Source organism: Equus caballus, chromosome 11, assembly GCF_041296265.1.
Source record: "Equus caballus isolate H_3958 breed thoroughbred chromosome 11, TB-T2T, whole genome shotgun sequence".
Taxonomy (NCBI): domain Eukaryota; kingdom Metazoa; phylum Chordata; class Mammalia; order Perissodactyla; family Equidae; genus Equus; species Equus caballus.
The window spans coordinates 12,176,829-12,204,774 of NC_091694.1; the positions used below are offsets into that span (position 1 = coordinate 12,176,829).

The following is a 27,946-nucleotide window of genomic DNA, read 5'->3' on the forward strand; positions in this document are numbered from 1 at the left end:
CACGTTACTACAGACAGCAAACTAAACACTGAAAGGGAACTGTATGGTACTCGAGTTTGTGAATGGGGTTTAGAGGAAATCCTTTTAGCCTTCTCAAAGGTGAGGACGACAAGTCGAGTTGAAGACTAAAAAATACAGTTGATTCTCTTATTTGTGATAGTTTTATAAAGTCACCACGGACACTGAATTAGCGGATACTGAAGCGTTTGTTCCTAGAGGAAATACAGAGTTAAGTTCCTGTGAGCCTCTGGTTACATTTTTGTTAACCAACTAATACATAATCTTGCTTCATGCATGAAGGTGTGTTAAAGACACCTTATTTAATATGTATTGTTAATTCAATAACATTGAACTCCTGGGCAAACAGTACTGTAACTCACACCTGAAAGAAGCTGATCAGATACACTTATTTTCCCCATAAGGCAGACCACAGCCTTCTTGCCCGTAGGAACCCTAGCGAATACTTCAGCACTACATTTGAGGGCCATTTTAACAGTGAAATCACCAACAAACAGCACAAAAATGCAAAAAGTGGCACTAAAGAGACCATGAAGAGGACATCTGATTACAGTATGAGAGCCAAAAGAAGGCAAAGCATTCGAACTCAGCTGGGCACAGAGAATTTGAAGACTCAAATTCTTCACCACTCCACTCGTCACAGAACAACTGTGAGAGGGCTGCAAATGTTGATTTTGGGGTTACAAATTTGCAAACACAGCACCCGTGATTAATGAGGATCACTGCAACTCATTTTGAAATTAACAAAGATGGTAAAAAAGCTCTCCATCTAGTGGTGACTTTTAAAATCACAAAGCCACTGAAGTCACAGCTCTGAACTTAGGTCAATAAACAAATTTTAACTTTGTATGTACACAACAACACTGATTTCTATTTAAAGCTCCAGAGGGTAAGAAGGGAGAGATTTAGGATTCCCCCTTTTAACTCTCCTATCAATAGCCTTTACTGAGAGCTATTTTGAGAGAGACTTTGGGGGACATATTAAAGGGTGATGTAGTCATTGCTTCTCAATAATTGTTTTAGCTCATCTAGAAATACACTGCCAGGGCCTTAAAAAAATACTAAGAAGGTTCAGCTATTAATCTGTGGTTGGAGATAAAGCAATATTAAGAAAACCGAGAGAGGGCAGGCCCCATGGCACAGTGGTTAAGTTCAGCATGCTCCACTTAAGCAGCCCAGATTTGCAGGTTCAGATCCTACACTGCTTGTCAGCCATGCTGTGGCTGCGACCCACAAATAAAGTGGAGGAAGACTTGTACATGCTACCTCAGGGCTAATCCTCCTCAAAAAAAAAAAAAAAAGAAAAAGCAACAGGAGATTCAATAGAGCATGGCTGAAATCAATGACTGGAGGAAATAAAACCATTTTTTAAAAAAAGGAAAGAAATAAAACTGACATCATGCTACTTCAAGTTTAAAATGTCAATATTTAAGTCATGAAGAAACAAAAAACGATTCTATATGAGGAAATGTTTTAGAGGGAGAATTAAACTATAAGCAGTACAGTCAAGAGTAACTAAAGAAACAAAATTTTCTTCAGTTATATTCTGTTGTGACTCTAAAGGTTCCAACTCTGATGGGTTGAGGGAAGACTACTGAATGTGTGGACAAGGTGCATGTGTTATCAAGCAGCACAAATTAAAGAATGCTCTAGAATACAACATATCTTCAACTTCATTGGATGTAAAGAAATTAATACCAATACACTAATGAGTACAACTTAATTATTTCACTGCTCAGAAATGAGGAACATCAGAAATAAGACTTTATATACACAAAATATACAAGCATACCTAAATATCCAAATGCATCTGTTAAACTTAAACCAAAGAATATGGTGACAAAGAAATGATGTTCCCCCGTTAAGCCTGGGAAAGTTCCAAGGCCAGTGAACCAGTTTGTCTTCAATAAAAAGGAAATCTTTGCCTTTTGATTTAATCTTTTCCTCCCATTACTCAGTAAACAGATCTGCCACATCTCAATTACCCTTTAAGCAAGGTTTTCAGATTCATTCTTCAACAAACCAGCATGGAAAACACTGAAAACAAACATTTTACTCTTGCAAAATACTGATCCTATAATTCACTTTCTATTTTCATTCTTGCCCACCAGATTATGAGATTCTGGGGGAGAGGAAAAAGGAGAGAAAGAAAGGAGAAAGGGAAAAAAAACTGATTCATTTAAGAATTTAAATTAATTTTTTTTATTACTTGACCTACCGTTAAGACAATCTATAACAAAAAGAATAGAGTATATTAGCACACAGAGTATAATCAGACTAGTAACCAGGAAACAACACAAAATGGTCCTTTGGCCATCTATACTTTCTAGAGCAACAGATCTCAAAAATTCACTTACCAAGCCCAGAAATAATGACTTCTAAAGCTATGGATATCAACTCAGACAAATTACGCCAATCGTGATTTCTCACATATACTCAGATTGCACAAAGATAAAGCTTTAAATGTGGTAATTTTTAAATTTAGACTTAAAATTTCTTAGATTAAAAACTACAAAAGGGAGTAAACAGCAAGCCAAATGATTTAAGAGGAAAACTCATTTAGAAAGCATTATATGTATCTAAATATACAAGAACATGATTATATACATATATGAAACTGTGCAAATTTATGGCATTCTAAATAATTCATTTAGGTACAGTTTGGCATTTAAACAAAGATCAAATCAAGCTTTAAGCTAACGAGAACATAATTTTTAACTTTTTAAATATAAAAAGGTAGCTAAACACAAAATACAGATCAGAAAACCCTCATCTAATGTAGATTTTGAAAAATAAAAAATTTGTAATAAGGTGGCTTTCTATCCCACACTATAATGTAAATAAAACCTCTTTCCCAGATTTATACTTCAAAGTTAGTAACAACCTAAAAACTGTTCATATCTATGAAAAGAAAACCTACCATGACCAATTTAAATTGCCTGGGAAAGAGTAGGAGACGGGATTAATAATGAGTGCCAATTGCACACAGATGGAAAAATGCTTGCAGTCACTCCCAAGTATAACTCTACCTTATATATAAACCACAATGAAAAGAAAAGTGCCCAGATTATGGAACTGTGAAATTTTGCTTAAAAAAATAATAAAAATAAATGGTTGGGTATCATTGGTGCACATGGAATAATGTAACACATAAGGTTGATAAGGCTGGAAAATACTGAAATACAGTTAAGACTCAAAACACAAGTTTACTTTAAAAAAACAAAAAAGTTTGCCAGAGAAATAAATGCTTGATAGGAAAGCGGAACTTTCAGCAGGATGGCCTTTTAGACCAATTTGAAACAACACAGACACATCCTACCCTACCTCCTGCAGCACACCGTAAGTTCTAGCTGATGTACAAAGGAGGGAAAAAAGTTAAACCGAAGTAAAAAAAAAAAAACCCCTCAAATCTCATGCCCCAATGAATTTAGTGGGGCAAAGTTCCCAACACTGAACTTTGTCCACCGGGCATTTCTCCCTTTAGCAACATCACCTCCATCTTTCTGTTAGGACATTTGTTCCATCTATTCTATCTATCCCCAGCACATCCAATCTCCTTGATCAGTATTTAATGAGCACAGATTATCCTGCAGTCAACTGAAAGATGCACATTAACCAAAAGCTCCAAGTTAACAATCAAGAGTGTACACCTCAAATTCTCGTTCTCAATTCAGCATCTATAGTCAATATTTGGCACTAGCTGGATAAATAAAGGTCTACTCAGAATTTGTGAGCTGAGGCAGATGCAGTTAAATCATAATCCAATATTTGCAGCCTATGATTTTGGTTTCAAAAGGCAGGTGTAGATAGCCACACCTAAACATTATTTTAGAATTGGAGAGGGAACATTAACAACATGATATAAACAAAACCAGGCAAATTTGCTCAACAATTCTAGTTGAAAAGAAAAAACTGAACAGATCATATCCACCTGATAATTAGCAAAAATGGGCATTTTTCCACCTTTCAACTAGTTTAAACACAGGCAGATGTCTTTCTACTATACTAAGATTTTTCTACATCCATTTTTTTCTAATCCTTAGAGCTTAATGAGAAACCATTTATTCTATAAAGAAATACAGCACATATGGCCACAGTCTGAAATATGCTTATGATAACTGGGAAATTATGTCACTTAAGAAAAATCTTGCACTGTTACATCATTACTCTATGGTAATTCGTTTGGTGCAGGGATCTGCCCTCACCAAAAAGCATGGCACGCATGGCCCTGGCTGAACACTAACACTGCACAAAGAGAAGCAGTAACAGCAAAGTCTCCAGAGAACTCTTTCTATTTATTTAACTGTGTATGAGCATTTAGTTAATGCTCCAAATTAAAAACGGTGCAATAAAAGCAACTTTTAATATAAACAGACAAGAAGCTGCGATGCCAGTGGCCACGTGGCGCTGCAAATAGAGAAAATAAAGCAGTCTGCATGAGTGAAGCATGGACTGGGGAGAGGAGAAAGGGGAGGCACAGGAGGCAGACTTTAGACAGACAGTGACACGAAACTGTTGTACTGCTGGATGTTTCGTTTGAGGATATCTGAGCATGGGCCAAGAACACGTTCAAATCTAGGTCGGTCCAGCTTAACACACTTCAAAGGGCCACGAGCGACCACCGTGGCAGCACGAGGACGATTCATCAGTAGTGCAATTTCACCTGGAGAAGGGAAAGGAGAAGGGTAAGAGTTGGCTAACTCTGTGGGAAACGCTGTCTTGGAGGCGCCCTCCTGAGAAAAAAAGAGAACATAAGTCTTGATTCCTCTTAACAACTTAGTACAGGCCAATCACATCTACACTTCGGAAGAAACAACAACTCAGATATGAGACAATCAATAACTTAATTATTAACCGAGTAGAGGTCAAAATCTCACACTATTTCTCTGAGAGCCAAAAATGATGGCAATTAAAAAACAAAATTCAGAAGAAAAGACAAAATTATGGAAGACGACAATATCTCACAGAGATGTGACTTAAAGCAACTATGTATTTACTGTGAGGAAATCCACATACCAAAGTAATCAGAAGGCCCCAATCTTCCCACTTCAACAAACTCTTCATTTTCTGACCGACGCTGCAGCACAGCAGCAGAACCCTATGATAAAATCAGCAAAAAACTAATAAATAAATACTTTCAAATCCAGGGATGGCATTTTAAATATCCTATGCAATTTTAGCTACTTTGCAAAAAAAAAAAGTATTCGGCAGTTATTTCAAATCCTCTGTGTCCATATGACAAAAGGTGACTGAAACGAGTCACTACATGAGCTTCGATTCCTATTTACCCAGCAGCCCATTATGGGTTCTTCTCATCAAGCCAAGGTACTTAAAGAGTTCAGACTCGTCAAACTTCAGCTGGAGAGCCAAATCCAAGCTCACTGCCTTGTTTTTGTAAATAAAATCCTATAGGAACAACACACTATTTACACACTGTCTATGGCTGCTTTTGTACTATGACCACAGAAGTGAGTCTTCAGCACAGAAACCCTACAGCTCATAAAGCCTAAATAACGTACCATCTGGCCCTTTACAGAAAGAGTCCCATGATCCCCAGTTTAAATAAAACCAATTAGCATCTACTGAGCCTCATTCACAAAAAATCTGCTATTTGAGTCTGCATAGCAGATAAAAGTATCTGCTATATATTTCCATAGACTGTGAAAATATAAAACATAGTAACTTTTAGAATTTAAATAATCACCTTTGGTCCTGTTTGCCAAACAGCCTAAAACACATGATTTTAACAAGGATGGTGCAGAACCATAATAGTTTGTTATGCTAAATGGTTGAGTTTTGTCTGGCTTGCATGATAAGGATTAATTTTAATTAATTTGAGTAGGTCAAAATTTGGCTTTTATTTCATGAATAGCCCTTCCAGAATTCAGACTCAAACTCATTTAAAATGTGGTGGCCTGGCAAAAAACCAAACAACAGTATTTCAAAGTGAAACACAATTTTTAAATAAAACTGTCACATATTTTTAAAAACTAAAGCTATACATCAGAATTACCCCCTTTTTCTCTCTTACAATGTACAACTTTTTAAAGTATCAAATGCAGAGTTCTTTACCTCTAAAATAATGAAGAACTCATCCCCTGGTTCTCCCTGCACCACAATCTTCTGCCCATCTTCAAACTGGACCGGTTCCAATGCATCGGCTACCGTGAGACGTTCCCACTTGTCCAGAGATTCTGGAAGGCAAGAATCAAAAGAATTTCTCTACATTATTTGGTGTTGCTAAAAATGCCAAAACAAAAAGTATAAAGACAGTCAACCAACTAGCCATGCCAATTCAATACTCTAGCAGTGTCTCAGATTAAACACGGCACCTTTCTTCAATTACCTCTAGTCTCAGCAAGATCCTCCTACTATCCACGATAACCCTTTGATCCTCACTTCAGTAGCCCAGTGGCCAGGTTAATTTATACCAACTGTACCCAACGGTAAACGAATAAAAAAATGCAATTGTTAAGTAGTCCTAAAGACTATCATCAATGCAAATCAAACCTACAATTACAGGGCCCAAAAGTAACAGTGTCACCATCCATATTATTCCAGAGGTTCGGAGAAATAACTGATCTATGAATGGAATTTATTTATGAAACCCACAAGAAGAATAGAAAATAACTTTTGTTCCCAAACGTCAAATGAGCACCCAAGACACTAAACAAAAGTAACCATTTTAGAGAAAGGACAAATAAAGGGGGAAAAGTCAATTCACTAAAACAAAACAATGGCAGAAGACTATTATCTTATAAAAATTGCCATTTCTGGGGCCGGCCCCATGGCCGAGTGGTTAAGTTCATGCGCTCCGCTGCAGGCGGCCCAGTGTTTCGTCAGTTCGAATCCTGGGTGCGTACATGGCACCGCTCATGGAGTCACACCGAGGTGGCATCCCACATGCCACAACTAGAAGAACCCACAACTAAGAATATACAACTATGTACCGGGGGACTTTGGGGAGAAAAAGAGAAAAAATAAAATCTTAAAAAAAAAAAATTGCCATTTCCCCTCCCAATGAAGAACAGGTTGTAACAATGTCTCTAACTCCACATAATAAAACATACAGAAATATCTCCAATTAATCTGCTTTGTTCTAAATTTCAAAAAACTTGTGGCATTTTTTCAGAGGAAGCAGCAAATGACACCTGATCTTTCTACAGAGGAAATGCACTCCCGGAAATACTCATTTTCATAAACCAATAAACTCACTGATGGAGCAAGAAAGACAGAAGTCACAGGGTGAATAACTGTGACTGTCCATAGTCAAAAGAAGGACACTTCTAGCCTTTCACTCTCTCCAGGAGGAATGAATAGCACATGATTCCAGAAAGCTTTTCCCCGGTCCAATCATTTCTAATTAAGACATCTGTCATATACTAGGCAAATTCAACACACTTGAAAATTATTTCTAACTTAGTCAAATTTCAACTCTATCAAATAAAAAGTCCATGTGTTTTCACTACTGTTAACAAAAAGACGATGAGGTGATAACTAGAGCAGTTTTTATGAAATACAATAGAGTTTCCTTAACTATCGCTAACACTTCAATTTAACAATTCTCCATGCAGTTTTCCAAAACTTACCTAAAATAGACACTTTACTAAGAAACTCCTCATACATCTTCCGCTTTCTCAGTGTGCTTCCCTAAAAATGAAAAAAGTAACAAAAGTCATCTCTCAAAAATGTGTACTTATCACATAATGTTGTGAAATAATAAATATTAAGTTTCAAGTAAATAAAAAAAAGAGAAGTCAAAGCTTGCTGCTGCTTCTTAATATGTGATTACTTTTCTTCATTTGAAGATGGTAAGGCCCTCTCTTCAGCTCAATAAAAAGCTCTTACCAACTCCTAAAAGGAATACAAGGTATATGGCCAAAGAAGGGTCCTAGCACCAATTAGTGAAATGTCAAATAAGCAAATGATCAGTTCTCAAAAAAAAAAAAAAAAAACCCAGTAATATATATGTGATTATAGCTGAATATGTATTTCCAGCTGAATATTTTTCCAGCCTGGGGTCCTGCCCCACCACCCCAATCCTCCACTAAAGAAATATAACTGCTACCACAAGACCCAAAAATAAAAACAAAAAAAAGTGCCAAAGCCCCAAACTTAACCAAGTTGTCATATCCACAAAGTTAATTAAATATATACGGGGGAAAGAGAGGGGGAAACACACAGTCCTCTATAGTAAACATGCCTTACAAAGTAAACTGCCTTGGCAATTTATATACTTATAAATATTTTTATACATACATGCATACACACACCCCCCCAAATACAGAAAATTTTCAAAGTACATCCAACTGCGTAGTATCAAATCACCAGACATGCACTGCAAAAATTTAAGAAAATCATTCAAGATGACTAATGCCATTAGCTGGAACGTAAACATCCAAAGCTACTCTATAAATCTGTCACAAAGTTCTCAAAAAGTCTGACTTTAAGAGCAGAATGTTCCAATGGTTTTATTATTTTGTTTATTCGTTTACTGGGAGGGGACATGACATGTGCATCACTGATAACTCACTTTCAGTTTAGGGAAGCTGCTTCTGAATGGCCTTAAATAACTTTATGCACTTAGAAGCAGTACCTATCAGACTATCTGTGATGTGCAACAATTAGGTAAGTGAAGATGTGCCTATGAGCAAATGGAGAGACTGCCAAATATGAGCTGACCATTACATACAGGCCACATTTGTTTCCCACCTTATTTCTGGCCAAATCTTTGTTCTAAAAGATCACTATCTCAAATGGTATAATAAAATGTGCTACACTGGACTTAATGGAAAGCATTCAATCACTAAAAGCAAGAAATATTATCATTTTAATTTGGTGCTGTTCTTCAAACATTAGCATTACAGACTGGAATTCCAAATCACACTCCAAAAACCATGGTGTCTTACCATAAGGATTCTTCTATAGCTGTCTCGGTCGATGCCCCACAATTTCACATTTGTCTTTGCCTTGACAGTGGCTGCCCTCGGTGTTCCATAAATCAAAGCAAGTTCTCCAAAGCTCCCTCCTTCCCCAACACTGGTTGCCCATTCATTATTGACATAGACCTAAAATGCAAGTGACATAAGAGAATTGGTTTTTTCTACATACACAAATACGTGTATTAAAAACCCTCAAACATTTTTAAAGGGTCAGAATCCTGAACTTTGTTTAAAAACATAGAATCTATTACGTTTTCAGTACACTGCAAAATAGCTGACTTCTGACAATGAGTTAATTAAGTTCAGAGTGTCTGTGATTTACCTGGTTTAATATCTGATAAGAAAAAGGTACTCTGTAAGGATGATCAGGGCAAAAAGGGTGAACTAAGCATTAACAACAACCATATACATTTACAGAGCACTGTGCTAAGCATTTTACCTGCATAAGACACTGAGTTTCCTAATAATCCTATGAGAACAATGCTATTATTATCCCCATTTCATTTGTAAACAAAACTTACAGCATCAAGAAAGCTGTACCAAGTCTCATAGCTAATGGTTGGGTCAAGACTCTCCCTCACATCTGTTTTACTCCACAGCATACATGCACACCTTAATCACTACTCCAGCAAAAGTTTTTAACAATATGTATGGCTAAAGAAATTACTTTTAAAAAGTTTCCGTCATTAAAATATCTGGCAAAAGGTGGTAATGGAATTTGACATACAAGGGCTCTGATAGCCCTTCAGAAACTCTTAGAAATAATAAATATCAGTACACTGACTTTTAAAATTATCAACATATTTCTGCTATTATTAAATCTTACATCCATCTCCCCTTGATCAATCACATAGAAGTTATCTCCTTCATCACCTAAAAGAGAGGAGAGTAAAAAAAGAAGCATATTAATAAAATTAACACAAATCAAAACTACCAAAAGAATGTAAAATAATAAACTTATTTTATAGAAGTGCTGTGAGGGAAGAATATGTTATAAATTAACATAATCTTTCAGAAAAAAAATCCAGCAATATATTTTGAAAGTCATCAGACTGATCAATTTTTTAGTCATCTCATAGTGAAGAATACCTCTGAAAAACAAAACAAAGCCACATGTGTACAAGGTACTAACTGCTACATCACCTATAACACCAGACAAGAAACAACTCAAATAGTAAGCAACAAAGTATCAGACTGTCACTAAATAGAGGAATATATGGATCATGAAGACCCATGAAAATATCAAGAGTGAAGAAGGCAAAAAGGGGGGTTACCCAAAAGATTAGATCCACGTTAGTCTTCGTAGACAACAAGGTAAGAATCAGCAGAAGGCACAGAACCTCATAAATAGATGGGCTATACAATGAAGAATCTAAGTGCTTTGCTTATTTCCTACTTTATAAATGGTTAATAATCAATGTAAAAGATATACGAAATACACATGGTTCTCATATTACATACAATATTGAAAATAAAAACGCAGGAATTTCCTTTAAGAGTTACTATAAACAAAACTGTATTGATGTTAGGGACGTATTAGTCCCTTAGAGAGAGAGTACCTTTCAGCTCCAAGGATTTTACTTTAAAAAAAAAAAAGGAAAATCCAACAGTATAACAGAAGGAAAATGTAGGCTGAAAGAGGAAAACAAACCTCAATAAAAAAAAATCTGGGGCTGACCCCATGGCCCAGCAGTTAAGTTTGCACATTCTGCTTCGGCCCCCCAGGGTTCACCAGTTCGGATCCCGGGTGCAGAACTATGCACCGCTTGTCAAGCCACACTGTGGTAGGTGTCCCATATATAAAGTAGAGGAAGATGGGCATGGATGTTAGCTCAGGGCCAAAGTTCCTCAGCAAAAAAGAGGCGAACTGGCAGCAGGTGTTAGCTCAGGGCTAAACTTCCTCAAAAACAAAAAAAATCCTACAGTTTCCTCTCCCATAATAATACTGCATGCCAGAGAAGCAGCAGCCCTTACCTTGCTGAATGACAGTCTCTCCAGCAATAAAGGAAACAGGAAACATAGCATCAAAAATATCACTGCAAGGGAGAAAAGGGCCCGTGTTACATTTCATGAGCCTCTTTTACAGATTTCAAACATTTACCTTAGAATTAAAGCTCCCAGATTTTCAGTGTGGATCGTCATCAGGTGAACGATTAGTCAGAGCCTTAAAACTTGCAACAACGATGAGACCAGATTGGGACCACGGCCATACTGGAAAAACAGTATAACACAGAACCGGTACCTACCTCCTCTCATTATCATCAAGATGTGAAAACAGTACATTCTTTTCAATGGCTTTGGCTAAAGCAGCCATTGTCTTATAATCTTTTGGTATAACCTGGAAAAGAACAGAAGATCAAATGACAATCCATAAACCAAAAACATTTCATGTTTGGAATCTGCAATTCAATTAAATGTCAAGTTACATTAATGTATTTAAACAAAACTGCTTTGAGTTAAATATTTTCAACACAACACACTTGTACTATCTTTGATCTACAAAGAACTCAACAAATATTGACTGACTAATCCCTTTGCCTACAACCAGGCCTGTATTTAAAGGCTGGTATTCGATTCCTAGTCAACAACTAAAGAAGTAAATCAAAAACACCTTGACCAAGGTCATTATTCTGAAGCAAAACTAAGCATTTTATGACAGTCATTTTTAATCTTTATTCTTTTTTATTTTTTTGGCAGAGAAGGATTTGCCCTGAAGTAACATCTGTTGCCAATTTTCCTTTTTTTTTCTCCTTTTGTCCCCAAAGCCCCTGAGTGCATGGTTGTATATCTTAGTTGTAAGTCCTTCCAGTTCTTCTGTGTGAGCCACCACCATAGCATGGCAACTGCCAGAAGGGTGGTGTGGCTCCATGACCAGGAAGTGAACCCAGGCCCTGAACTTTAACCACTAGACCATCAGGGCTGGCCCAACAAGCCCTTTGCCGGGACAATTCTCTTCCCCCTCAGGCTAAGAGCATAATTCAAAATGGCAAGCTGGTTCTAAGGAAGAGCCAATTAGGATGAATGAAGTTTATAGGATTAAAGGTTAAAAGCTACAACGTGAATTACAGGATGTCAAAAAATCGACACTATGATTCAAGAGAAAAAGGAGTACCGCCTGCTTCTTCTACTGCAAAACAACAACATGGAAAAGAAAACCCCCAAATGCAATTATGCACTGTTTTATACTCACTATTAAGTTACTTCCTCTGATGGCATGTTACTACAGAAACCTGCTCCCTGGTACCCAAGAACTGTACAGGACGGAGTCTGAGCCATCCTGTTTGTGTTATCATTCAAAACAGTGCATGCACTCATCCAAGGCGACGAGATGACTACCGCATGAGTCCCGAAAACATTTCCCCAGTGTTTAGATACCAACCTTTCTAACGTAGGATGCAGCATCTTCCTCCGTGTAGACTTCAGCACTGATAGCACCTCGTCGCCTCCGGCCCTTAACCACTGGGTTGGGTGGAGGAGGAGAGATTTCATCCTCCCTTGAGTCTGCACGGGTGCCTGCTTTCTGCAGATTCTGAATCTGTTTTGCCTCCTCCTGAAAAAATTATAGGTTTACAAAATGAGCTCCCTCAGCATCTAAAGTTGGTATTCTCATATTCCAATGACAGTCCATCTCAGTCACTTCACATCTCTTCCTCTATTACCAATGTAAAAGTTAAGAGGAAAAGGCCAATTCCAAACAGGAAAAAATGGGAGAAACAAATTTGCAAAGAAACACTCTGAAGGATGGTAACAGATAATAGATATTACACTTATTAATGAACAAAAACCATTAGTACAAGGACACATAACATGCAAGTAAAAAATCAGATACTCAATATAATAATATATGGAAAACAATTTACATTGCACACAACAGTAATAAACTGCAAAATAGAATCCTGGGGACTGAGATTTTTTTGTATGCTGTTACAGACAGCATGAGACTCTCTGCTCCCCAAAAGAAGGTGATTTAGGAATAACCACTCAGGCACAGCAGAGAGCTTCAAGAATGTCTGGACTACTGGGCTATTTCATTAATCGAGGAAATATTCTCTGGATCTGCCACGCCAAGCCTACCCTAAGCAAGGAGAATATGAAAACCAACAGGAGAGAGTCCCGAGCCTGTGCAATTCATACTCTAGCTGGAGTCTCAGACATAAATAATGAAACAATGTGACAGTCACCAAGAATTCAAATAAGTTCAGATCTGACAATACTTCTCCCAGCAGACCTAAAAGTATTCTTTATTACTATCAGGGTTGACACTTCAAGTTAAAACAAGAAAAACTTTATCTGCTTTTAAAAACTTATTAAACCAATTCTATAAAAACTGAATGAACATTTTAACATTCTTATTTTTCAGATCTAGGGCCTTAAAAAGAAATTCCTCTCAGGTCTGCAGTAAAAAACGAGTTGTTATGCCCAATGTAAAACAAGGAGGAAAAAAACAAGAACATGTTATCTACTACTTCCTCATTCATGTGATTCATTCTCCATTATTTTTCTAAACCATCTTTCAAATCTAAACAAATTTTTAGCATTTACTGATTATTTCAGAAAGTTTTTTGATAAAAAATTAAAGAGATGCCTACTTTTTCTCCTGCATGGTACTCAGCTTGGCTTTTGGCATCAAGACAAATAAAAGAACTATATATATGTAGCAAGAAAAGTCTAAAGCGATAACCATCAAGGTATTAGAAGTATTATTTCTATTAGTAGAACCATGCCTGATTTTTTTTTCTTTTTTGGAGGGAGGGGTTGGCTTTATTTTCCTCATTTCTCTGGATTTGCTCATTTTCAACTAAGAAAAAAACACAATAAAAAATATAACAAAAAAACCTTTAATATATTTGTATATTTAATTACAAATGAATTTACCTCAGCTGAATAATCTAGTAATTCTACTTCCAGGAATTTATTCTAAGATGTGCATATAGGTAAAATTACCTATATACAACGTTATTCATAACATATCATTGTTTTTAATAGTAAAACACTGGAAGCAATCAAAATGGTGATTAAATAAATTACAGCATAGCAATACAACGGAACGCCATGCACATACTGGAAAAGACCAGAAAGCTCTTTGCTATATGAATTTGCCTGTAAATTTCCATACATTATCTGTAGAATACAGCCTGCATTCAAGGAACAGGAGGAGTGGGAAGAAAACTTTTTATTGTTATACCTTTTTGTACCTGCAGAATTTTGAAGCATGTGCAAATTTGTAACCAATTTAAAATATATATATATTTTTTAGAAAATGCACTAATTTTCATTCTAGTAATTCCAATAATGAGTAAGGTTTTCCCACTCCATATTAACACAGAACTTTAAAACTGAAGACTCCTCAAAGTTCGAAGTTTAAGAGCACAAATGAAAACACAAATTCTACCCCCAAACTTGTCACTGGCATTTCACAAAAATTTCAAAAGAAATTCACAAATGACATCGCATTTAGAACTGTATTCTATCCAACTAAATTTTTAAGATAATTTTGAAGTACCAAAAGCATTTCAATTTTAACAATGTTTCATGGGTTCTGGTCTTTAACAGCAAACAGATATAACCTAATCTTAACAACTCAGAGCCATTATTGAGATCATGGATTTCTAATATGTATTATGATACATTTTTTAATCCTTTTTCTTGCTATTGTCATTCTGCTGTCAGTCTCCTCCCTCTTAGTTCTCTCACTCATTAAAACAAAAACCAAAAAAAAACGAAAACCCCTCCCAGTCTACTTACTGTTTAACAGCATTATGTTCTAGAGTTTTAAGTTCAGATTCTGTCCCCCTCACTTACTTAACATGTTTCCAACAATTACTTGTTCCCTCCCTGCCCTTATTCCACTCTTCCCTCTAGGCTAAGTAAACTTCCCACCCCAGTGACTTGGGGCTTGGCCATATGACCTGCTTTGGCCACGGAACCTAAATGGACACTCCATACTATGTCTGCTTGTATGGTTTGGCTCTGTCCGCCTTGAGCACCTGATCCTTCCCTGCCTTGAGAACAGCATGGTGCACATAGTGCCTACTCCTTCCACTCAGCCCCAGAACAAGTCATATGGAGTCAAGAAGACAAGACGGGCTGAGGCCAGAAGAGCCTCCAATGACTGAGGAATAAGGCTTTTGTAGCAAGCCACTGAAATTTGGGGGTGGTATGCTGCTGCGACACAGGCTAACTACACTCCATGACTACAGTCGAGTTCCTTAAGTTCTCTTAGTTTTACCTGCTACCTCTGTAAAATGGTGGTCATCACCTACCTCACACATTTGAAATAACGAGAATGTATATATGTAAAGTGCTTCACACAGTACCTGCACACAAGAGACACTCAATAGTCGTAGCTATTAAAATTCCTCTGATCTATCAGACAGGCAAGGTTCTAATAAATACATGCGTAAAAGATGACTCAAATACCAAATGACAGTCTGAAGTAAAATGCAGAAGCTTTCAAGGACTGACTGTGAGAGGTTTTTTTGGCATATTTCTTACTGAGTAGTTGAGGGTACCAGAAACATGAACCTTGGTTAACATAGGGAAGCAGGTGACAAGAACATGACCGCATATTTTCAGACATACAAACCTAATACCTCATGTAGAGAACAATGACCTGTTGAAAATCTAGTTACTTCAAAGTCCAGATATCTATAATCAACCCTGGCTAAAGGAATTATGCAAGTGAACAAAGACCTCTGAATTACAGGAAAAAGTGTGTTAAACTGTGATGTTTATTAAGAGGTAAAGAAGCCAACGCACATTAAATCTAAAAATCCCATCTGCAAAGAAAGTTTGATTTCTTGCTTCCCCCCTCGGTTAGAGCACAGGCTCTGAAACCAGCACCACGCATGCAATGCTCCCTATAAAAAGAGACACACTTAATGTCTCACCAACTTCATCCCATCTGACGGCTTCTACTGATGTCCAAAGAGAAAGAGGGATCGCCTTACAATGACCCATTTCAGAACCAGATCTCCAGGAATGCACTTTATTTCAAAACAGGGAATGCCCACAGCAGCCTGGCTCTACAATATTTCACTAACTATTTAGAATTGCTTAAATAAGACAAAACTGCACTTTCTACCACAATTCCAAGCCAGCAAGGCTACATTCATAGGGACTGGTTAGTCTTTAGTTGTTTGTTGTTGCTGTTTTTAATTATTCTAATCAAGGTACTAAACATCAATTTTAACAAACAGCTTTTCAAAAACACAGTAGAAAATGCTTGATCAATGAGCCACCCCAACATTTTTTAAATCTTAGTATAAACAGATTGTTACTAATAAATTATGCTGATTAAGAAACTGTCCAAACCAGTGTGATATATTACAAATATTTCTATTACATAATTAGATAATTAATGATCATACACCTAAGAAAGGCCCCCTGTTGGTTTAGAATCATTATGAACCAATCAAACTTCAATATACATAAGAAAATCTGTAAATTTATCTCACTGACTTACAGAAGCAAATCAAACTACTCAAAACATTTACCAATCCAGACTTTCTCCTTCACCATTTCCTGAGGGAAATTAACTGAAACAGCATCCTTGACGCAAACAGCATTTTGCTTAGAAAAGCGTATGCCACTGCTTAGGCCACACATACACGCAATGAGGATGAACAACAAAGAATAAAAACTGGATTAATTTTTTTCAGGAGGAAACAAGTCCTGACCAAAACTGTACATAAAGCAAAATCCTGACAAGCATCAATCTTGATATCTCTGCCCAGAGTGGATTCATCTGAGACACATCCTCCAGGAAAACAGACATTACTAACTCAGAACTTCTGACCTATCCGTCACAAGCTAGACTCAAATGGCTCACTACATTGGTTTTAAAAGGTGGGATAAGGCTTACAAAGTTTACTGTCTTTGTTGAAGAGAAAAGCATTAACTGCTTTCCAGTACTGCAGAATTTCTCATTTGATAGAACTGCTACACTACTTCTGATCAATTGTACCTAGTCAGTTATCTTATCTAGTCAGTTTTATCTATTAATTAAAACAGTTATAAGGAACCATGTTTACAAACTCTCCGTTAGCCAAGAAACTCAGCATACACATCCGTTTTCTGATAAATTCTACTGACCACAAAGTTAAAAATTACTACAAATGCCTTAACTGCATTTCTTTTTTGAAATTCTATTCTAGACGTCTTACTTGGTCAGAATTCCTTTTCTTTCAAAAGACACAAATTAGCAACACTCTACAGCATTACATTTAACAACAGTCAGGGTCACCTCATCATCTCCCCACGTTTATTTTTACCTTCTCCAGCCTCTCAAAGTACTCCCTGAGGAACGCCATGGGTCTCTCGGGTCGCGCAGTGCACAGCTGCACAATAGAATCCTTGAGCAGCGCCTGAATGTTGTGCTTCTGGACATAGAGCTCACACTCCCGGAGGCTGCGCTCCTCCTCAGTGCTGCCAGACGCCATGGTGCTCTACGAGGGAAAAACATATGCCTGAGAAAGCTATTTATGAACAGAAAATGCCAATTTGGTCTTTGACTTAACAAATTCACAACGATTTTCTTCTCTAAGTAGATTTTTTTTAAATAAGGACATAGGGCCTAGGGAATAAAATATGTAGAGAAATAGCATTCTTCCAAAGAAGTGTTTCATTTAGCTCCGGCTGAAGGATCTAGGTTCTGCAGGCAGCAACAGGGAGAGGCAATAACCTCAGCTCCTGGGAGGAAGTAGGAGCCACTATCCCCTGCAGAGGCGGGCTGCTGAGGAGTCAGGCCCTTGAGGGAATTTCATTCAGTTCTGCCCCTGCAAAAGAAATCACGATGACGTGGGAAGTGTGTAAATGGTAAATAGGACAGAGAATTACAAGGGCACACAAGTGCTCTAAGTGAAAGCAAGTGAGCACAACAAAGAACATCTGACGTTCCCTATCTGTAACTCCTACCCCAGGGGAGTGTTCTCCAGTCTCCCAGCAAACCACTAAAGCAAAGGATCTGCTTAGCCAACTACTAGCATAATCAAAAATTTTGAAAACACATAAGGAACCTCAGATAAGTTTTAAAAGCAATCTTTTATTCCAGATTCCAGCCCTAAATGATAACACACTTACCCACTGGTAAGAGGGAAAATCCTTAAAAGAAAACAAAAACAAAAACCCTTGCCAAGTAAATGATAAAAGATTTGGAGAGGAAAATGTCACAGCATTTTCTTCATCTGGACAGGAAAATGTTAAAACATTAAGTTTTAAACTTACATGACGATTCAATAGATAAACTGCATTTAATGAATTTTAGAGGGTTCAAACTACCTTCCAGTGAAGCAAAATAAATAGATATATAGTAATGAGAGGCTAACCGTACCCTGGAATTTAAAGTTTAGTAATTTAACGACAGAGTCACAAACTGTTTTCCTTCCAACTCCTAATTCCTGTACTAAGCAATTACGATTAGAAGATAAAATCTCTTCAAATCGAGGTGCCCTCCACTCTGCAAATGAATTCAATACTAATCCGACTTTTCAGAACACAATGCACACAAAACCGAAGTGAAACTTTCAATTTAAAAGGGGAGAGAGAGAAATACCCGAGTAAGAGCTAGTGTGTTACACTGTTACTCATTTTGTTTTGACAACTTTCATGACAAAGGTCAATAACGAGTAGACTAATTAACAGACCGTGAGAAAGTGTGCAGCTCCCTGACACGCACATAAATTAGAGGCAGGGAGAAAGAATTATGCTGTTATTCCAGAAATAAACGCTCAAGAAAAAAGTTCATTAACTTTAGGATGCATTTCTATCAGCCACTTTTCCAAGTCAACCATATGAACTCAGAACCCACTTCAGTAGAATTTTCTGCATTTCAAATAACACGGAAGGCCCCCAAAAACACTAAGTCAGATCTTTTATGCTTCAAAACATTCAGACATATTTCAGGACTATCAATACATGTATTCAACTGATCAGAGAAATCATTCAAAGATCAGGTCTTTGGCTGATAAAAATGAGCAGTGGGTCGAAGAGATGAAACTGGTTTTCTGTCTTAAACGATGTCTTAAAAAGTCCAAAAAGACGACACTGGTAATAAAGTAGCATGTTAACGAAAATGCCTCAAGATTAATGCAGTCACTATATAAACCACTGAATAGCCAAATTTCATGGTCTTCATATTTTTAATCTAATGTACCTAGATTCTGTACTTGTAGTTTTTAAGAGCCCAATAATTTAGCTTCTTCCCCTCAAAATTATTCGACTACTTTAAGACTTCCAATGCATTGTTTCTACTCATAAGAAAACACTCAGATTCTTTCTCTCGGGAATTCAGTTGTGATAAAATTCAGTTTGAAAAGGATTACACGCGAGGAAATATTTAAAACACTGAGAAACTTGCTGATTCAGACCGCAGCCCCTCAGACCAGCCAGGAACATTTCCTTGCGGTCATCGTGAGGAAGCGTTAGCTTTCCATCCTCTGCTGAAAAGACCAATCTCTGGGGAATCCCCCGCGTAGTTCAGTCGTTTGGCATCGCACCTGCCCTGAGCGGGAGGGGTTAACAGGTACCGCATAATTTTCGAGATAAAGGACAAGAAAGTGCCCTTCACTTCGCTTATGCCACAATCAAGGCCACAAAATGAAGAAGGGAGGCCGATCCTTCATCCTACGCTAATCAGAAGGCCACAGTGGTGGCCACGGCCCCAGAGAGAAAAAAAAATCTGGAAAGGAGGTGAAAGGAGACAAAAGGAAATTTCTGAACCAGGCTAATAAGATCATCGTGGGGGCGAGATGGGGGGTGAGTAATCTCGGGAAGGAGAGGGAAGGCAGGCGATTGCTGGACATGATACGGAGGAGACAGCAGAGAGGAAAACAAAAACTGCTGGGTCTCAAGATCAGCCAGAAACGCTGGGGGAAGCGATGGCGGATTCCGGTAAAATCGAGCGGTCGTCCTTCAGAAAGAGGGGGAGGGCGAGCGAGGAGGCCGCGGCGCGCGGGGGCGGAGGCGGCGGGGGCGCGAAGGCCGAGCAGAGCGGCAGAGGGCCGGGGGCCCCGGCGCCGCGGAGTGGGGGAAGCGCGCAGCGGAGGAGGAGGGGGCGGGGCGGGGCGGCCGGGAAGCCTCGAACCCGAGCGGACGCCCCGGCGGCCTGGGCCACCTCAGAGGTGCAGACTCGGGGCCGGGGGCGCGGCCGGGGGCGTGAGGCCTGCGGGGAGGCGCGGGCCGGGGCCAGGGAGGGGCAGGGGGTGCGGCCGTTCGCCTGCAGGTCGCTCCCCGTGGCGCCATCTTGGATCGGTCCAGCGCCTCCAAACGGGCGGCGGGGCGGCGAAGCTCGCCGCGCCGGGGCCCTCGGTCCACCCCACTCACCTGGGGACGGGCGGCGGCGGGCACGGGGCTTAGGGTCCGAGGCTGCGACCGGCTGAGCTCTTCCAGCGTTTCCCTCCCAGCTCAGCTCCACTCTGCGATAGCGGCTCCGCGGCGGCTCCACCGGAAACGACCTGGCCGCAGCCAATCAGCGCTCGGCTGCTGACGTCAATGCGCCTCGCTCTGGCCAGAGCCGTCGCCTTGGCAACCTTAAAGGCGCAGCCGCCGCAGTTCTTCCCCCGCCCCTCTTCCTCCTCGAATCTTTCTCCTCCTGCTCTTGTTTCCGCCTTACCTGGTCCCTTATCCGCAGCCCTTGCTTCAGTCCCGCCTCTTCTTTCCCCACTCTCTCCAGCCCGGTGCTTCCCTCCTTCTGTTCACCTGACCCTCCTTACCTGTTCCTCTCTGGATGCCTCAGGTCCCCTTTATTCTTCCTCTGCTCTTCGCTCGCTCTCCGCGCGGCTATCGAGAGCTCCCCTGTCTCCTCCGCTCCTCTCTCCTCCCCACTCTCACTCCTGGCTCGCTCGCCGCCTCTGCCTTTTCTCCCTCCCTTCAACCCCCACCCCCCACCCGTGCCGACCCACGTGGGGCGTCTCGGATGACAGGTGGGCGACTCCGCCCCGTGGCCCCTGCAAGGGGAGGACGCGGGGCCGGGGAGGGGAGATTCCTGCCGTTTCCAGACCCCGGAGGAGGCGGCGGCCCCGGCGGATCTGCGGCAGCTGCGCCGCGAGCCGAGAGCCGGCGGATGCCCGGGATGCGCACGCCCGGCTGTGCATCCTGTGCCCGGCCAGCGCCGCGCGGGCCTCTGCGCTCGGGCCCGCCATCCGGTCCAGGAAATCTGAGCCATGCCAAGTGTTTGCTTGGCAGACCGAGCTGCTCTCCCCTCCGGGGGTGCTGTCGTCAAAGGAGGCCACACGGTCCTTGTGGGCACAAGGCACGGGAAAGGATTTTGCAGGGTCCGAGAGAGGGCTCAGTCCTAGAACCTGAAATGCTCCCATCATCACGCCTGAGCCCTCATGGTGAGAAGTACAAAGCGTGCAGGTTGGCATAAACCCTTTGTGACCACACAAGAAATCTCAACTGCCCTCAAAAACTGCCCTGGTCAGGGATGACTGAGGGGAAAAAGGCGGCTTCTTTACTGCTTCAGCCATTTTTTTCCATCAGAGTATCTGCCGGTGGAGGAAGAAAGGGGAAGCAGTGGACAGTTTTAGGCATACAAAGTCGCTAAATGAAGAAAGGAGGACGGTATCCTTGTGTCTGGCTGGCATCTGCTGTACTTGCATGGTATATAGCTCTAGAGCTGTATGTGTAAAATACACAATGGATTTGGCACTTAATACAAAACATATATATACAATCTCAATAATTATGTATTGTTTCCAGGTTGAACTGGTAACATTTTGAATTTATTCGGTTAAATAGGATTAAAATTAATTTAGCGTTTGTTTTTTACTTTTTTAACATAGCTATTAGAAAAATTTTCGTGACATATATGGCTGGTGTTGTATTTCTCTTGGACAGCACTGCCCTAGGAGGCCCACTGCTCCCCTGAATCCACCAGTATGAGGGTCCTGCTCACCAGAGTGTTTCTTTTATTTAGTACTCGTTAGCCTCTGCTTTCTGAAAGTCAGAGGAAGTATAGGTAACATCAGAATCGCTGATTAGGCCCACAAGAGGAGAATGCAGAGGGTAGTTTCCCCTCCCACCAACTCCTCCCCAGGGATAGGAGGAATGGGGATTAAAGACAGAGCCTCTGTCATATAGGATTTCACCCCTCTCAGTACACAAGTCTAATAAACTGAACCCTAAGCTGGCAAGCAGGGGAAGGAATTCGATAGCACTGATTACGCCCGGTCGTGTTCTGAGAAGAAAACACTGCCGTCAGATAAATCTGAGTTTGGTTTCAGGCTCTGCCATCTCCGGTAATTGAGTTAATCTCCATGAGCCTCAGTTTCTTCAATCGTAAAAGGATAAGCAGGGCTCCGTTAAAATTAACTAGTAAAGATAATAATGACAAAGACCTATACAGTACTTATATGTTCCTGGCGCTGCTTGAAGTCCTTTTGACATGATAATTAGTTTAATCTCATAACTCTGTGGCATAAGTATTATTATTATTATTGTTATTGTTACAGAAGGAAAATGAGGCACGATGAGTTAAGTGATGTGCGCAAGGCTGCACAGTTAGTGTGGCTCACATCTAGGCAGTGATCTTTAATCACTCACTTTCCTATGCAGCATAGTATATATAAATAAAGTGCCCAACACCGTGTGGGATGCAATAAATAAATGTTTACTTCCCAAATCTCCCTCTTCCTAAAGAGCCACGCAAACTACAAAGTTAAGACTGAGTTGTACCGTGTCCAGCCATTAGTGTTACCTTCCTAAGGCAATCAAGACACTTGGAATAAGAAAACAAACTGGTGACATTGAGCCCAGTGCTTTGAATGACAGCTGTTTCCTTGCCTTAGCAAGGGTGTATGTCCCCATTCAGCTGCATTTAGGCGCCAGTCCAGCCACGGGCCTGTTTCCTGTGTCAGTCGCGCTCAGCCTTGTTCTAGCTGCCAAATCCTCATATGCTGGGGCTTTAAAAGACAAAAAGGGAAATGGGCAGGAGATAGTTGAGCCTGGGGAAGAGTTCACTGAGACAGCTGTTCTGAAAAACCAAACAGCCTCAGTGGTTTCCAAATGGTGTGAATGCTCTTTCACTATCACCCTGCGCTGTGAGAACAACAACTTGTAAATTACATTTCAGAAATGACATTTGTTCCACTGTCATTTCTGTGTGGCTTCTCCTTCTCCAGAGCCCTTCTGCCCTTGATTCCAAGGTCTATTGTCCTTTCCTTTGGCCTGTGTCCTTGAAAAGCTCAAGAAGTAGGTTTCTAGGATAGTGGGGTTGTAAGTAAATTTTTCTCCTTAAAACAAAATTCCTCAATTGCTGTTAACGATGTTTGTGAAACAATAGTAATCTTAAAGCAAAATAAACATCAGTGGTGCATTTAGGAAGCAGAAGTAGAACTAAGAGAGCCAATACATAAAAGGGAGGAATACTTCGGTGGCCCATTCTTAGTGTTTCTTATGCCTGAGGTTTCCGTTGGCTAAGGACAAATCCACATATTTCAGGTTTCCAGCGAGAGGCTTCTAGACCACCAGCACCTCTTTGTGATGTGCACTGGTGCTGAGTATTGATGCTTCCCCATGGAACCCAAGGCTGTGGTTTCAAACATAACCCAGTTCCAGCAAGCGTTGAAATGCCAAAAGTCTTCCTACTTTTTTCACTGGCAAATGCTTATCTAAACTGGGAATGAGTGTTTTCCTTGAGCATTAATTGAAACTATTAACCATGAAACAGAAGTGTGGCAATCTTGGGTCTAATAAAAATATCTTCATCCAAAATAGCGTATTTAAATCCAAATGTTCAACAGGAGAGATAGAGTTGTATTAGTCAGATTCTCCAGAGAAACAGAACCAACAGAATGTGTATCGAGAGAGGGAGAGAAAGATTTACTTTAAGGAATTGGCTTTCATCATTGTAGAAGCTGGCAAGACCAAAATCTGGAGGGCAGGCCGATAGGCTAGAGACCCAAGGAAGAGTAGATGTTGCAGCCTGGAGTCTGAAGGCAGTCTGGAGGCAGAACTCCTTCCTCAGGGAACCTCAATCTTTTCTGTTAAGGCCTTCAACTGATTGGATGAGGCCCACCCATTAGGAAGAGTACTTCACTCAAAATCTACTGATTTAAAAGTTAATTACATCCAAAAAGCACTTTCAACAACATCTAGATTACTGTCTGACTGAAAACTGGATATCAGAGCCTAGCCAAGTTGACACATAAAATTAATCATTACAAACAAGTCAAGCCCGGATATTTGTATGACTTGCCTCTAAATATTCTCCCTCTGATGTCAGTTTCCTATGCCTACACTATTTTTAACTAACGCTCACCTTAAATCAGTAGGTTATGGATTTCAGGCTTTAAAACACCAGCGACGGGTCTGTCACCCACACAGACGTTTTGAGTGTGTTGACTAAAATCAGGAACTTTGATTCTATCAAAATAACTAAGACAACAGATCTTGTTAGTGTAGCCCCCTGTTAGTATTTTACTGACCCTGTATCTATACCTCTTCCAAGAAATCTTAATTAAAAAAATTTTTTTTGGGGGGTGTCATATTCACCATTGGGAAGTTCATGCAAACAATGGGCTTTCTCCCCAGAAAATGTGCCCAAGCAGACACACATGTGATATTTATCATCTGATTTCAGGGGTCTCACAGATCCTGAAGCCCACCTCTTCATGGATCCCAGGTTCAGAAGCCTTTAAAAATGTTTCCTGAGCCTCCACACAGCAGATACCAGGAGCCGGGGATGCAGAGATGAATGAGTCATGGCCCTGCCCTCAGAAACTCACAGTCTTAGGAGGATGGCAAGAACATGGATGCTTCTACAGGTAGGCCAAACTATAGGGGGGAGGGAGGTTGAGGAGCACTGAAGGGGTAGGTAACCTGGCTTAGGAGGTCACAGAAGGCCACCCAGAAGAGGGGCTGGGACCAGTAGAACCCTGTCTGAGTCTTGCCTGGTCTTTCCAGTAAAGAAAACGGATGGGCAAGAGACAGCATGGCTCTTTAGAGAAAATATTTTTCAGGATTGCTGAAGGATAAGATGAGCGATGGTGAGGTGAAGCTGGAGGAGTACCAATGGCCTGATGCAGAAGGGCTGTCTAAGCCTTAGGCTGGGGGTTGGCAGGGTTTTTTTCTGTAAAGGGCCAGAGAGTAAATGTTTTAGACTTTTTGGGTGATCTGGCCACTGTGGCAACTTCTCAACTTGGCCATTGCAGCACAAAACCAGCCATAGATAGTATGGACATGAATGGTGTGGATGTGTTCCCAAAACACTTTAGAAACACTGAAATTTGAAATTGATATTCTTTTTAAATTCATAGACCTTATTTTTTTAGCAGTTTTAGGTCTGCAAAAAACTGAGCAGAAAGTACGGAGAGTTCCCAGACACCACCTCACTCCTGCCTATCCTGCATTTTCCTCTATTGTTATTGTGGTACATTTGTTGCAATTGATGAGCCAATATTGCTGTACTGTTATTAACCAGGTGCATAGTTTACCTTAGGGTTCGCTCTTGGTATTTGACCTTCTACAGATTTTGAAAAATGTATAATGACAGGTATCATAGAGAATACTTTCATATAGAATAGTTTCAGTGCCCTAAAAACCCACTGTGTTCCACCGGCTTGTCCCCACTTCCTTCCCCAAGCTGCTGGCAACCACTGATCTTTTTACTCTCCCCATAGTTTTTTGCCTTTTCTAGAATGTCGTATAGTTGGAATCATACAGTACGTAGTCTTTTTATACTGGCTTCTTTCACCTGGTTTTACACATTTAAGATTCTTCCATGTCTTTTCATGACTTGATAGCTCATTTCGTTTTAGCACTGAATAATATTCCATTGTGTGGATGGACCACAGTTTTTTTTTCATCCATTCACCTACTGCAGGACGTCTTAGTTACTTCCAAGTTTTAGCAATTATGAATAAAGCTGCCATAAACGTGTGTGTGCCGATGTTTATGTGGAGCTAAGTTTTCAATTTCTTTGGGTAAATACCAAGCATCACGATTGCTAGATCATACAGTAAGAGTATGTTTAGTTTTGTAGAAAACTGTCTTCCAAAGTGGCTGTAGCATTTTGCACCCCCACCAGCAGTGAATGACACTTCCTGTTGCTCCACGTCATCACTAGCATTTGATGGTGTCAGTGTTTTGGATTTGAAGCATTCTATTACATGTTTAGTGATCTCTCATTGCTGTTTTAATTTGCAATGCCCTAATAGCCTATGACATTGAGGAACTTTTTATATGTTTTTTTTGCCACCTATACATCATCTGGATGAGATATCTGTTAAGATCTTTCGCCCATTTTTAGTTGGGTTGTTTATTTTCTTATTGTGTTTTAAGAGTCCCTTGTATATTTTGGATAAAGTTCATATAATTTTCGCATGTCACATTGCTTTGATTTTTTTCAACAATTTAAAAATATGAAAAATTATTCTTAACTTGTGGTTTGTACAAAAGCAGGTGGGAAGCCAGATTCAACCCACAGATCATAGCTTAACAACCACTTCCTTAAAATTTTGGATTTTTTTCCTTAGAGCCATCGGGGATTCATTGAATGGTCACATGCAAGGAGGAGACGTGACCAAGCACACACCTTATCCTCTGCCTATAATCAAGCAAAGACAGGAGTGGGGAGTGTGAGGGAGGCTGGAGCGGGACAATTGTTAGGAGTTTGTCACAATGATCCAGGTGAGGTGTGGTGATGGCTTAAACTAAAAAAGCTTTAATGCAGATGAATAGAGCTGGGCAGATTCAAGAAACATTAAGGAAACAGGAGTGACAGAACCTAGGGATTGATGTGGAGGATACTGAGGAGAGGGGACTGAAGGATAATACCTAGTTTTCTGACTCCAACAATGAATTAATGCTGCTGCTATTCACTGATGCAGAGAATACAGCAGGAGAGCAAGATAGGATGGTGCTGGGTTCAGTTTGGAACGTGCGAAGTTTGAGGACCCACGGGACATCCATGAGGAACTGTCCAGTTGCTTGCTGGTTGGAAGTTCAGGAGAGAGCTAAGGGCTTTGAAATCATTAGCTTATTAATTACAGAGCCACGGGAGTGAATGAAATCCCTTCCGGTAGAGGGTGTTGAGAGAGAAGAAAAGGGAAGAAGGAAGATGGCTGAGTGCAGAACCATGAGGAGGGCCAAGAATGAGAGGATAAAGGGAAGAAGGGAACAAAAGGAACATTTAGAAAGCAGACAGCAAGCCAGGAGAGAATGGGGGTCGTAGAAGCCAAGGAAGCAAGTGTTTTAAGGAGACAGATACAAGCAAGAGATGGAGCGAGACATGAAGAGTTGGGGCAATTCACAGCCCAGGTGGGATCTGGAATCCAAGATGACACTTCTGATCTGTCATCAAAGGGGGAGATATGCTCAGAGGTGTTTCTCTGCATGGACTTATTAGCATTGACCAGCTAGCAAGAGATTAGAGAATAAATAATCACAAAGCTGCCAGGCTGCTTAATTTCATTTGAAACTTGTATCAAAAGGCACAGGGAAAATATACAGAATGTTAAGGCTGCATTGTTTTCATTAACTGCTTTTCTACTCACATTGCATGAGTGAATCCTAAATAGTGTCCTTACCCAATCACTTCCACAGTGTGATTATGAGTGTTGTCCCCAGTTGACACATTCCGCAAGTCTGGTTCTCATGCCTTCCCAGAAGTTCTATGAGTTACCCAATATGCGTTCAATAAATTCCTTTTCTATTTAGATCATCTACGGTTTATTTCTTTGCTTACATATAAGAATTCTGGCTTATATAAGTCCGTTACCCTGTCTTGGAAAATAACAATACAAAAATCTCTGGGGTCATGTTTGAATAATTAGGAAATGACCTACTAGTTAATGTGTAGTCTTCATGTCAAAGACCCATAAGAGAGTGACCATGGTCACACAGTCAAAAGTCACACCTGTGCCCAGACTGGCTGGCCACACTTTAACCAACCTTGATCCACCCTGCCTTAAGGTGGCCGCCCAGAGCAGGGTGCTCTGATCAGTGGCCATCACTTATAACTCAGCACTTTCTAGCACAGTGGTCAT

General features: G+C 40.2%; 1 protein-coding gene and 1 long non-coding RNA gene across 5 annotated transcripts; one reads left to right on the forward strand and one right to left on the reverse strand.

Annotated features, from left to right (window-relative positions):
• Positions 1-2,196: 2,196 nt before the first annotated feature.
• On the reverse strand, positions 2,197-21,272 carry PRKAR1A (protein kinase cAMP-dependent type I regulatory subunit alpha). Of its 3 annotated transcripts, none has more exons than XM_023652151.2 (12): positions 20,672-21,057; positions 20,283-20,438; positions 17,234-17,407; positions 12,340-12,510; positions 11,207-11,298; positions 10,935-10,996; positions 9,787-9,833; positions 8,928-9,086; positions 7,608-7,668; positions 6,091-6,212; positions 5,035-5,116; positions 2,197-4,681 (listed from the first exon to the last, which is right to left on the reverse strand). In XM_023652151.2, the coding sequence occupies exons 3-12, from the start codon at positions 17,399-17,401 to the stop codon at positions 4,509-4,511; spliced, it is 1,137 nt and encodes a 378-aa protein (XP_023507919.1). In that variant the 5' UTR covers positions 17,402-17,407; positions 20,283-20,438; positions 20,672-21,057; the 3' UTR covers positions 2,197-4,508. The 3 variants fall into 3 exon arrangements, with proteins under 3 accessions (XP_023507919.1, XP_070083090.1, XP_005597298.1); XM_070226989.1 differs by having other exon boundaries at positions 20,283-20,488; positions 20,672-21,055; XM_005597241.3 differs by lacking the exon at positions 20,283-20,438 and having other exon boundaries at positions 20,672-21,272.
• On the forward strand, positions 19,540-27,616 carry LOC138916218 (uncharacterized). 2 transcript variants are annotated; one of them, XR_011423150.1, is made up of 4 exons: positions 21,169-21,295; positions 21,441-21,560; positions 24,541-24,724; positions 25,232-27,616. It is a non-coding gene; the product is annotated as an uncharacterized lncRNA (long non-coding RNA). The 2 variants fall into 2 exon arrangements; XR_011423151.1 differs by lacking the exons at positions 21,169-21,295; positions 21,441-21,560 and adding an exon at positions 19,540-19,850.
• Positions 27,617-27,946: the final 330 nt, after the last annotated feature.